The 12780-nt window shown below is 35.0% G+C and overlaps 1 protein-coding gene across 2 annotated transcripts; it reads right to left on the minus strand.

Moving 5' to 3' along the window:
• Nucleotides 1-566: 566 nt before the first annotated feature.
• Nucleotides 567-10837, minus strand: LOC126609377 (glutamate dehydrogenase 1-like). Of its 2 annotated transcripts, none has more exons than XM_050277312.1 (13): nucleotides 10258-10837; nucleotides 9861-10067; nucleotides 9631-9785; nucleotides 9460-9549; nucleotides 9184-9360; nucleotides 8940-9053; nucleotides 8599-8820; nucleotides 8362-8440; nucleotides 6968-7009; nucleotides 4834-4890; nucleotides 2576-2621; nucleotides 1582-1674; nucleotides 567-917 (listed from the first exon to the last, which is right to left on the minus strand). In XM_050277312.1, the coding sequence occupies exons 5-8, from the start codon at nucleotides 9289-9291 to the stop codon at nucleotides 8393-8395; spliced, it is 492 nt and encodes a 163-aa protein (XP_050133269.1). In that variant the 5' UTR covers nucleotides 9292-9360; nucleotides 9460-9549; nucleotides 9631-9785; nucleotides 9861-10067; nucleotides 10258-10837; the 3' UTR covers nucleotides 567-917; nucleotides 1582-1674; nucleotides 2576-2621; nucleotides 4834-4890; nucleotides 6968-7009; nucleotides 8362-8392. The 2 variants fall into 2 exon arrangements, with proteins under 2 accessions (XP_050133269.1, XP_050133268.1); XM_050277311.1 differs by having other exon boundaries at nucleotides 6968-7013.
• Nucleotides 10838-12780: the final 1943 nt, after the last annotated feature.

A 12780-nucleotide genomic window follows, 5' to 3' on the forward strand; every position in this document is an offset into this window, starting at 1 on the left:
GTCGTCCAAATTACAGGGTTTACTTCCCAAACTTAATTAAGGCCTTATGTTTTAATTTTTGTACTATAAGTTTTCAAGGGAAGGGATCCCCATTTTTTCATAAAAATAGGAATTAGTTATGGGGTTCATACGATATCGAATTTTAACGATTCGAACCCTCTATTTTTCAAGTTGCACCTCATAGATCATTCTTGCAAAATATTAGCCAAATCTAAAATATTTAAGACATCTAATTTGGTTAAAAAAAAATAACGAATACTTTGTTTGTTATATAAGAAACAATAAAATTTTATCTTGATAATTAAATAGACAAATGATTTTGGATTGAATTTAATTTAATTTTTGTAAGAATGATCTATGAATCGAGATTTACAAATTAGACTATTTGGATCGTTGAAGTTCAATGTGGAGTGTGTTTCACACCTAGTCCATATTTTTTGGAAAAAATGAGAATGGCTTTGATATATATATATATATATATATATATATATATATATATATATATAGGTCCAATTATTTGACTGGGAACGTGGTTCTATTATATACTAGAAAATAAGCCCGCGCTATGCTGTGGGAAATCAGTGTACTAATCGTAATTGGATGAATAAGAAACATTTATCTAAATAAATTCAACATAATAATGAATGACAAAGGGATATATAAGGTGAGTAGAGAGTGTGCACCACCAATTTGTTTCAGGTTGGGCCCTTACCATAAACGCGCAAACCGAACCTTGTTTTTTTATTTTCACTGAATTCTTTGTACGGGGTCCTGGGGCAGTATCGAAATATTTCACTATCGTTCCTTCATACTTTTTATTGTTTCGAGCCTTAATCAGTTCCCTTAAATTTTTTTACCAAATCACCTTCTAGAATTTGTTGTTCGCTTCGATCAATCTCTTTCACCATTTTATTAACCTTGAATAACAAATTAAATACAACGTTAATATTTATGTATTTAGAAAGAAAAATGTGTTTAGCTTGTAGATCTTAAAATAACTGTGTCAAAAAATTTTAAAACTCAAATATAGAAGCTGTGAGTTTTTTGGAAATAACTTAGGTTTGTTCGGAGAGCATAGTTATTAACAGCACTTATTAATGTACTTTGGGAGGGATGAGATGGTTGACTCTTAGGAAAACCTAACGAAAACACCAACCACACCAACCAAGCAAAGTAACTAACGTCTGAAGAATGGTTTGGAAATTGAAAACGCAACAAAGAAAGAAAGCAATTGACAAAAAAAAAAAATATATATATATATATATATATATATAAAATGACTAACAACATTCGACTAAGAATTAGGAACAGGTAGTTAAAGAAAAATCACAGATGACACCAATGCACCTTTGAACAATAATAGAATGGTTGAGACCAAGTTAAAACCAACAAAAACAAAGAAACTAATGAACTTGTGAAGTATCAAAAGATTACAGAGATAACCAAGAATGAGAAACAAAGCAGGTAGCAAACGAATGACATAAGCTGATAAAACCAAACAATCGACTGAAACATGATAAATTTGCATTAACTCAAACGGAAAGCAAAGGGAAACAATGTATATTAGTTTAGGTGACATACCAAAGCCTTGATTCAAATGCAATAGGTGCGGATTCCTAGATAAAGGCAGCAAGAAGAGCAGATCACAACGTTGCAATAAGACCTTGATCTAAACTACAACAAATAAGTGAGATTGAGAGTTAGAATTCGAAGCACAAACAAATGGATACAGGAATAGTAACACAATTTGTGACAATGCAATGGACTCTAACTGGGACAGTTCAATGGACTTAATGTACGACAAATTTATATTTAACGAAAGAAAAGCTGCTAACAACGGGAATGCATCTTCTGTCACCATATTAATTTAAAGGCCTAAAGTAAGGATGAGGTATCGCAGGTGGTTCTTAATTAGTACAGGGGTTAGAGTGTGAGAACGTTGGTTTTAGAAGGAATAGGCTAAATAGAGTAAATAATGGTTTACTGTGGAGTACGTTTAGTGAAAATCAGTGAGATTGTTCATTTTTGGAAGAGGATGGTTTTGAGTTAGAATAGAACATTTGGACTGCATTTAACAACCAGCATTTATGGTTCTATGAAAATAAGTATAAACTAAGTTGGAATGACAACAACAAACAACAAAAAAAATGAAGGAATGCAGAACTAAGGATTGTCTAGTGGCTCAACATTTAACAACCACCATTCATGGTTCTATAAAAATGGGTTTATACTAAGTTGGAATCACTACAGCAAATAGCAAAAGAAAAACAGAGAATGCAGCATTTTCTCATATTTTTGAATCAATTATAAACCCTGAAACCGTTACGCCTAGACCTTTTATTCACACCCCAGTCGTTGTTGTATCCCTACATCTATGAATCCAATTTCATTCAAGAAACAATGCAGAGGAGAAAATCGAAAAAGAAGTATGTCCCCATGATTAGTTTTCTCGTCTATTCTTCACAAACTAATCACATATCTAAAATCTAAGTACAAAAGCTTTGCAAAGGTAATAAAAAAATGGTGTATAACTAATTAGGCTTTGAACATATAATCAGTGTGCAAAATTATATACCTAAAGAAGGCAATGAAGCGTATTGTTCCTCCCAGAATCAGGGTTCCTGAAATTTCCAAAGAATGTAAATCCGTTAGGAAATCCGAGAAATTGGAGGATCAAATCTCATTAAATTTGAGTTAAATGAGTTAACGTACATGAATTAAATGAGAGAGTAAACAGATTTCAAATCTATGAAATGTAATGGTTGAAATCCAACCAAACCTAATCCTTAAACCTATTTTCTCGGATACCCCATACTAAAGAGAATGCATGTGAAGTTTAGTTTATAAAATTGCATGTTGTTTTCTCTCTTTGTACCGTTTAACAATTCACCAGTAAGATCATGTAAAAAATACTTATATTAGGAAATTTAATGGCGAACAATGTGAAACCGAAGATGGTTACATCCTTGGTCTTCCCAAATTTTCCTTAGAACTATAATGTTGTTTCAAGTTTTAAAAATTGATCACTGCAAGCAACAGAGCAGATAGTATTAAGATCGAAAATGCATTCCGGAAACTGTAAAAGTAAAAAAAACTGTGATGGTGGAACGGATTAAATTTGCAAAAGTGCAACAAACAAAGGGTAAATCTCATAAGGGTTTAACTAACGACCAGTCATTTATACTTGATAATGTTCTGAATTATCAGCCGGATAAAGCTGTTAAAATGTGTTTTGGAATCAGTCGTCTGACAACATGTTTATCCACGCTGTTGGGATCAAAATCTTGGATGTTGGGGTCAAAATTTTGTGTCCGCCTAAGGATATTTGAGGCTAAAAACTTAACTCTACTCAGTTTAGCTTCTAAGTTATTTTATTTTTCAGTCTTCAGATTTCAACTAAATATTTAACATTCCATAGTGTAGCTTCAACTTAAACTTTACCGTGAGCGCTTGTATACTGGATTTACTTCTTTAGCCCTTTGTATGCAATTTAAATTACATGACTCAAAATACAACCCAAATAGAACACAAATGGCCCATAGAAAAAAATGCGAAATATTTACCAATCACTATTCACAGTTTCTTCTGTCACACACTTTAGTTCAATCATACATACCAGACCCCACCAAACCACATGCTAATTAAATTAATTAACAAAGTAAAACCATCTTTAGTCTTTAATATCCAAAGCCCGAAAAATGTTGCCCTCCCTTTGCAAACCAAATATAGAGAGAATATAACACATTTTCTATCAAAATATTATACAAATATGTACTGACTAAACCAAATTTCGAGAGGATTTAGCCAACGCTAGCCAAATGAATACACTTAGAACCATAATGTTGTTTGAATTTTAAAAAAGGAAAACTAATGAAAAGTCCAAAAAAAGGTCTCTTTTAATGAAAAGTCATTTTCAAAGGTATAGTGAATAGTGTCAGCTAAAGGTAAAAAAGGGGTTTTTCGTTAAAAATGAACAGTACCGGGAGTGTTTTGTTAAAACTCCCGTTTTAAAAACTGTTAACTGATTGAAAAACCACATCATTTAAAGAACCAGTGGAGATCAGAATAAGTATGAAATACTACAAAGGTAAATGAACAACCATTAATATAATTTTTTTTCTCAGCATGGCAACAACAATCATAAAAAGAAAAGGAGAAATTCTATGGGATAAATTTAAAGTCTATTTGAAATATTCAATATATATTTGTTTGTCAAACTCTGATAAAACTTCACACTCATGCTTTCCAAAAAGAAAAGAAAACGAAAAACTTAAATCATTGACAATTGCAAGCAATATAGCAGCTATTATTAAGATCCAAAACGAATTGTGGAAAGTATGGGGACCAAACACTATTAGAAGTTGGAAAGATACGCCGATGCAGCTGTTTGAGAACACAGTTTGGGAAACTTTGGGTAGGAAATATGCTCGCAAGGAAAACCGACAATGGGAGTATGACTCTCAAAGATGGTTTATGTTTAATTTACTAAATTACCATAATCGTTGTTGGTTTGTTTTCACTAATGGTCTACTTTGTATTCAAGTTTTTGTAAAGAAAATTGGTCTTTTGACATGCTCTTTTCTAAATTTTAAAAAGGATTGTAATTTTGTAAATAAATTCAATTCCCAAATTGAAATTGCAAAGAAAGTAGATCCGTTAGATGCTTATGTCTTTCTTGGTACAGATACTCATATTGTGCTTAATTAGCATCACACATCATGATATTAAAGTTCTAATCATGTTAGACCTATGCCATGTAGCATATGCATTCAACTCAATACCTTAACATTACAGCCAAAATTAATTGATATTATCAAGATGTTGAGACTTTACCAAAGCAGCAAAGTAGCGGTTGCAAAATTCAGTCAAAAGCTTTCACTTTGTTTTGATCTGCAAAATACCAAAAAGACATTTAAGATCGAGGAAAGAAAACACATTTGATTAAAGAATGCACTTCAACCATTATCAAATTGTCAACCGAGCGAAATGTATAAACTACACACATTTACACAGCCAAACTCTATACTTTTTATCAGCGAAAAAAAAACAGCAATTTACCTAACAATTAACATAAAATTACATACTCAAATTGATTCGACAGTTTTTAAAGATTCAAAAAATGAACAGACATTTTTTCGAATATCTAACTCATTGTGTCATCTGAATTCACTTGTATACATAAGCTACTAATGCAATCACTCTGCTACCACATGTGGTAAGCTATTAATAGCAGAGGAAAAAAACATTACAGAACAAACTCGCAACCAAAATGAGTTAAGATCTGAAATAAGAGCATAACGATCAAACTATCCGAAACGATGAATCAAAGCGATTTTCTATCAAACAACTAAAGACCTAAATTGTAACGGCTATAGGGCAACCGGCACTTAAAAGAATAAACCATGCCAAAAGCACGGTATAAATGAACTAAATTACGAACTCGACAAATAAAAAGCGTAAACGTTAAACAATTTAAAGGAAAAGAAAACAGCCCTTACTTCGGCTCTTGTTTCCTTCCCCTTTTCTTTTCCCATATACTTCCAAGTGGGAAATATAAACCTTTAATTACGTGAAATGTCAGCCAAAAAAGTGACAGGATTAGAGCAAAATAAAGCAACTAAAAGGTCTAACTTATGTGGTTGAGCACTATGGGTTAACAAATACCCATCTAACCACAAACCTTTTTCCCCCATCCAAATTTTAATGTTAACCAAGAGATATAAGACAAAATCGCAATAGAGAAAATAGGTGAATTAGATCATCAAACGTTGTATCAATAACTGAGATTGAATAGAATGGGGTGTCATTGTTGTGCTCAACTTGGACATTGGTATATACATGCTTTGACAGTTGGTATGTACACATTTCCAAAGATATAAGCAAGTTTATTGGAATACACATACACATACGCATACACATACGCACACACATACGCACACACATATGTATACATATACATATACATACATATGTACATATATATATATATACACGGTGGTTACTAAATAAGAAAACAATTCCATCGGTTTCGGTTTCAGATCTTATATGTATATATAAGCATTCGTTAATCTTCAGACATATGCAGAAGTTTTGATAATGTTAAACCAATGAGACCTTAAATAGATATTCCATAGATTGAACAATTACCATATTTGCTTACAACATTAATGTCCATAAGCCAAATTATTCATATGTGAACATTTTTTTTTTTTTTTGAAAAGAATTCATATGTGAACATAGGCATCTGTAAAGTTTGAAAAACATTGGCTTGTTCATGACTTACAATCAAATACTGCACGAAAGTAATAAGAAATGTAAATCTACACTAACAACATGCCTGAGTCCTCTTCTACACGAACCTCAATTAAATGACAGAAGTAATATTTAGCAAATAGTAATTGTACAGCTTCAGTCTTATGACAATGCAATCATGATGATCTCTAATTGAAGGTCTAATAGCCATGCATCTTTGCAAATATACAATTATAAACCATCAGAAAAGAACATGAAAGGTTGTTCAAACTTGAAACAGAAAAAAAAAATCAAGGAATGCAGAACTAAGGATTGTCAAATGGCTCAACATTTAACAACCACCATTCATGGTTTTATAAAAATGGGTATATACTAAGTTGGAATCACAAAAGTAAACAGCAAAAAAGAACAGAGAATGCAGCATTTTCTCGTATTTTCGAATCAATTCTAAACCCTGAAATCATTATGCCTAGACCTTTTATTCACACCTCAATCGTTGCTGTATCCCTACATCCATGAATCCAATTTCATTCAAGAAACAATGCAAAGGAGAAAATCGAAAAAGAAGTATGTCCCCATGATTAGTTTTCTCGTTTATTCTTCACAAACTAATCACATATTTAAATCTAAGTACAAAAGCTTTACAAAAGTAATAAAAATTTGGTGTACAATTAATTAGGCTTTGAACATGTAATCAGTGTGCAGAATTGTATACCTAAAGATGGCAATGAAGCGTATTCTTCCTCCCATAATCAGGCTTCCTGAAATTTCCAAAGAAAGTAAATCCGTTAGGAAATCAGACAAATTGGAGGACCAAATCTCATTAAATTTGAGTTATATGAGCTAACGTACACCAATTAATGAGATTGTAAACAGATTTCAAATGTATGAAATGTAATGGTTGAAACAAAGCCACAGTGAAAAGGGGAGCAACCAAAATTGTTTAACCATCTTTCTAATAAAACAAACTCCAATTGTTTAACCATCTTCAATGAAAGGCCAACTTTAATTTTTCATTCCCCCAATTAAACCGCTAAACTCACAGAACCTGGGTTTTAAACCAACCTAAGCACATATTGAAACCATTATGCAAAAACAGCAAGCAATGCAAACCATTAAGCGTATATGCAATACCTACTTGCACATTATTATGAATGTCCATTGCGTGGTTTAGTTCAAATCCTCTAGCCTCATACACAACCCATAAGAGGCATTCGGAAACCAAACCCCCCCCCCCTTTTGAAATTTAGCTCACTAACCCAATTGAATAAAAACAAATTCAATCAAGAAACAGAAAGTTAAGAACAACCTTAACTCACTAACCCATTGAATCAAAACAAATTAAGTTAGAGAAAAACTACAGTCCAAAATCATATATATACATATATATATATATATATATATATATATATATTATCTAAATGTAAACCACTACTTAGCTAATTAACTGAGTATACCAAAGAATCAAATTAAACACAAATTCTTAAAGTTTGGCATCCCAATAATCAAATAAGGAAAAACAACAATGTGTGTACTGTGTGTGTGAGTGCTTGTGCTGCATAAGTGTGTGAGTGTATATTGTATTGCTGAGGAAAAACAACAAAATCTTCCAAGTGATAAAAGAAGGCATAAGCGTGTGAGTATATATTGTATGTGTTGTGTGTGTATAAGTACATGACAGTGTTTGTGTGACATTGCATGTGCGTGTACTGTGTATGCATATAAAATGTGTGTGTACTCTGTGTGGATAAGTGTGTGATGTGTGTGAGTGTATATTGTATGTGTATGCAGTCTGTGTGTGCATATAAAAAAAGGTAAGTGTATTCAGTGTGTATAAAAAGTTATAGTAGGGCTGCATATACCAAAATCCAAACATCATCCTCTCTCTCTCTCTCTCTCTCTCTCTCTCAAACAGTTCCACTCAGTTTCCAACTCACTGAAATGCAAAGGAAAACTGAATCTACATGCAGTAGCTAAAGGTTCATCCATATTCATTTTTTACACCTTAATTCACACAACCTGAGTTTCAAACCAACCTAAGCACAGATTCAAACCATTATGCAACAACAGCAACCAATGCAAACCATTAAGCACATTTCCATGATTTACTTGCAATAGGTTTTCTAGTCACTACTGTAGGTTAGTAGCCATGAAACTTTGAGTATTCGTCTAGTATCCATGCCATGGTCTGTTTAAACATAAAAAAAACCGAAAAGATCGAGAAGAGAAAAGTGTTAAAATACAGTTCAAAGTTTTTCGGACATTCAAGCTGATCTACTTGATAACCAAATTCTGTTGTAATCAAATCTCTTGAACAAAATTAATGGAAAATGTGGCGTGCTCAACCTGTGGACCTATCCCCATATCTGGTGCTGGAACATCGGTGTGGATTCCGATAAGATCGTGCATCTTTTGTGTGAAAACTCTGGTGAGTTGCTCTAGTTTGGAAAGACTCAACTCCCCTGGATTACATCTTATACCCCATTTGGCACCCCCGTATGGGATGTCGGCTACCGCCGTCTTCCATGTCATCAGCTGCGCCAAAGCATTCACCTCATCTGGATCAACCTACATTTTCCATAAAAGGATCGATAACAATTAAAGACAATTTCTCGGCAGCGAGTCTTGATATATGACAACCATTCACATTTGTCGTAGAAGTGGAACTTAACAAAGTATGCATATACCCCTGGGTGATATCTGATTCCTCCCTTCATGGGGCCTCTAGCATTGTCATGTTGAACCCTAAAGCCAACAAATGAAGCCAAACTGCCATCGTCTTTTGGCCTAGTACACTCAACCTGCACCAAAGTATATAGTTCAAAAGCAACGAAAGGAGAAAACTCAATAACCACATTAGTTTTAAGGTCTGAAATCTACCTATAATTAAGAGTAAGGGATATACAAAAGGGAGATTATATGCAAAATTACCTTGATTTCCCTAAATGGTATAAGTAAACTTTTCTCAAGCTTGAAGTCCAATCCCAAAAGCCGAGCAGCAAACTTAAAGTTTCTGTTCGTTGCCACTAATGTATTCATCTTTGCTCCTTCTTCAAGTGTCTGCCTTAGAAGCTAAAACCAGCTACTTATCACCTTCAATATCGGATTCTGCAAAAGAACAAACCACATGCATGAGGATTTATACAGTTCTTTGCTTTACCTAAGGTTACTGGACCAGAAATAAAAAACGAAATCAGAGTGCTTTACTTTGTGAGGTTTGATTTGTAGAGGACTGGAGGCTGGAGCTGGGTTTGGTTTGGCTTGAGGCAGTGGGAGAGGAGTCGAAGGGGCAATAATCTGAAATTACAGTTCTAGAAATCAAAATATATTACGGAAAAATACAAATAATTTGTGAAGCAGAGCAAAAGTGGGATTTACCTCGATGCTATGTAGAGGGTTTGGAAGATGTCTTCCTTGTAGTGGTCCGTGCGACCAATTTGATAAGAAGTACTCTGAATCTCGTCAAACCCAGACGGACTTATATCAAACGTGTGCAGCAAAGCGAGAATAGTTTGAATTGATAAAAGATCTGTCTGTGTGAAAAAAATGAAATAACACATGAGAAGCATTAGCTTGAAAACGGAAAAAAGGGGCATATATGTATATACCTGTTCCTCAACTTCATCTGATGGGCAAAGCTCATCAGGCAAACCTTCTAAAGCCTGACCGAGTCTTTCATGAACGCCATGAAATCCAACCATGATTGCCTCGCTTTCATGAAGCGCAACAACAAATAAATTAATAATTCACGGTTTCGAATTTGAACATCTATTAATTTTCAAAGGGAAAAAGCCTAACCAGATCAATTTTGCTCCCTGGACAAAACACCCACAACCCACGTTTAAAGGATAAAAAACCTTCCACAAATCAGATACCAGAAATAAGATTTCTTAAAATACGAAAAAATTTGGGATCGAAACACAACAATATTGAAGAAAAACAAACAATTCGAGAAAAACAGTGAGAATAAGGCACGAATCAGAGAAAGAAGTGAGATTTAATTACCTCTTGAACGCTAGAGAAATTGGGTGCAGGATGAGGGGGCGAGAAGATCGTGAAGCAGAGATCGAAAAGATGAGGAAGCAGGGATCGAAGGGATCACGAAGCAGGGATCGAAGGGATCACGAAGCAGAGATGGAAGAGATTGATGCGGACTGTAGGACGCATGATCGAAGTCGCCAACCCGTTGCAGAGCAGCTGAGAATGTTTTAGGTTTCTAGCGTTTTCGGAAGACCCAAAGAATACACACACCCATGCTTTCCGCTCTGTATCTCTCCCTGTCCATCTCTCTCTCTAAAATGGGAGAAAATCCTATAGATCCTGGCAGAGCACCTACCTAAATATCTCTCATACTCAGTCCAAACCCGTAGCTCCCATCTCTCTCCAATCTGTCAGGCCCTGTGTCTCCCTCCTCTGTAGTCGCTCTGTCCCCCTCTATCCGCTCACCACAGGCACACCCAGCTGTCTCCGAGTCAAAAATAGGAGCGATCTTCTCTCTCCAATTTGTCAGCCGTGATGTCCCCCCTCTCTCTCGCCGAGTCAAAAGCTGAAATGCAGCGAACGGTTGAAGATAGGTCATCAAGCCTGAGTGGCAATTTTGTAAATTAAGAGAAAGCTGGTTAAAAGCATCTGAGTGGCAATCTTGTAAATAAACTGAAATGTGGTTCAAAACACTGTTCATTTGTACAGTGCAATTGAAAAGCCTTCTTTAGACTAAAGTAATATGCCCTATCATTAAGGGCTGGTTTGGTATTGCTGTGCTTTGAAAAAAGCTGCTTCTGCTGTGTTATAAGAATAAGTAGCTATGAAATAAAGCTGTAGAGTGTTTGGTAAACTTTTTTGTAAAAATGTTTTTGAAAAAAAAAAGTAGTATTATAGTGTTTGGTAAACTTTTATGTAAAACAGATGTGAAAAAAAGTCAGTTTTTCAAAGCTGGGTTTTGTAACTTCTTGTTTTTGGCTTTTTTTTCACCAAAAACTATGAAAAAAAGCTGAAGCGGAATGTTTACCAAACACAAAAAAACTTCCAACTTTTTTTTATATCAATTTTTTTAGAACCACTTCAGTACCAAACCAGACCTAAACATATAATAAGCAAGCAGCAAGGAAGTGATGAGTTAGGACTTTCGCTTTCAAAAAGTTTTACTGGGGCTAACTTGTCACGTATGAGTACTCGAATGTAGAGTGGGTTTTTTTGTGACTTTGGGCGGACGAGATATCTCTGACAGTCATGCCAAAGTTTCCTCCTCTTCTTCCATTTCCACTCGCCCACTCTACCTTCATTTCGAAACCAATTCACCTACCTAATAGCAAGGAAGGAAATATCGATAATATCGGCGATATATCGCCGATATTATCGGTTTTTCCACAAGCCGATATTTTTAGTGGTATCCAAAGGGTTTTCGGCAAAATTTCGCGATAATATCGATAATATCGCAATATTTTAGAAATATCGCGAAAATTTCGATATTATCGCTAGAAGGACGCGCCCGTCGAGGAAGAAGAAGGAGCTGGAAGAGGCGGATGAGGGCTTACTGAACGGCCAGATGGAGAGGGAGTGGACCACAGATCTCAGCTGCTGGTTGCCGCAGCCGATGTTGGCCAAGTGCCTGGTGCCGATGTTCGCTTCTCGCTGGCGTCGTGGTGGTGAGGGTGTGGGACGAAGCCGTCGTCAAAGCGAGCGGGGTGGAGGTGGACGGGGCGGATCTGGCTGATCTCGGTGATGAAGCCGAAGGAGGAAGATGAGGAGGGGAGGCGGCGGAGGGAGAAGGAGTAGGAGGAAACGAAGAGGGTTTTGCAGGGCCTTGATGCGGTGGCGGAGATTGCGAAGAGGGAGATGAGGGCGATGAGGAGGAGGAGGGATCGTTGACTCGTTGACGCCATGGATTACTAGCACAAAGGAAGACGGGGAGCCTCTCGTTCTCTCTGTCTTCTCTTCTTTCTCGTTTCAATTGGCAATTTAGGGATTTAACCAAGTTTCAGGCCCCCAAATCATCTACTTAAATTGCCCTAAAAAACTCCAAGTAATTACAACATCGTATTAGAATTGTAATTGATCCTTGTTAGATTTGGTTTAGAAATTCTATGTAATTTAGTGATTGTTTCATACTAGGTTTAGATTTGAATTTTTTACTCCATTCAGATTTTAAAGGATTATAATAGATTTAAAAATTTATGAATTTTGATGAAGTTTAATAATTTTTAAAACTTTTATGTAAAATTTTAAGTGAATTCCCTCAAATTTTCAGGAAGCGATTTGAGAATGTTTAAAATATTATGTGAAATATTTCTAATTTTTTCGAGTTTCCCAACTTTTTAAAAATCTATTCGAATCAATTTCTAAATGAATACATTTGGGATGTATGAATTTCTTAAAAATCATGATCGAATACCCCTCAAACTTTAAAGAATCACTTAAAATCTTGATTAAATGCCCTTAGATTTTTAAAGAGAATTAAAATGTTTATAAGCCCCAATTGGATGTACCGCTTAATTTAACTAATTGACACAACACAACAAAACCAGTTAA

Source organism: Malus sylvestris, chromosome 16, assembly GCF_916048215.2.
Source record: "Malus sylvestris chromosome 16, drMalSylv7.2, whole genome shotgun sequence".
Classification (NCBI taxonomy): Eukaryota; Viridiplantae; Streptophyta; class Magnoliopsida; order Rosales; family Rosaceae; genus Malus; species Malus sylvestris.

What these genes read in the sequence shown, in the direction of transcription:
- LOC126609377 (XM_050277312.1), bottom strand. Translation starts at nt 9,291, where the DNA reads ATGAATACATTAGTGGCAACGAACAGAAACTTTAAGTTTGCTGCTCGG. An exon ending in TACCATTTAGGGAAATCAAG is followed by an intron (nt 9,054 to 9,183) that starts GTAATTTTGCAT and finishes ACTTTGGTGCAG; the next exon opens with GTTGAGTGTACTAGGCCAAA. An exon ending in ATATGGGGATAGGTCCACAG is followed by an intron (nt 8,441 to 8,598) that starts GTTGAGCACGCC and finishes ATGTTTAAACAG; the next exon opens with ACCATGGCATGGATACTAGA.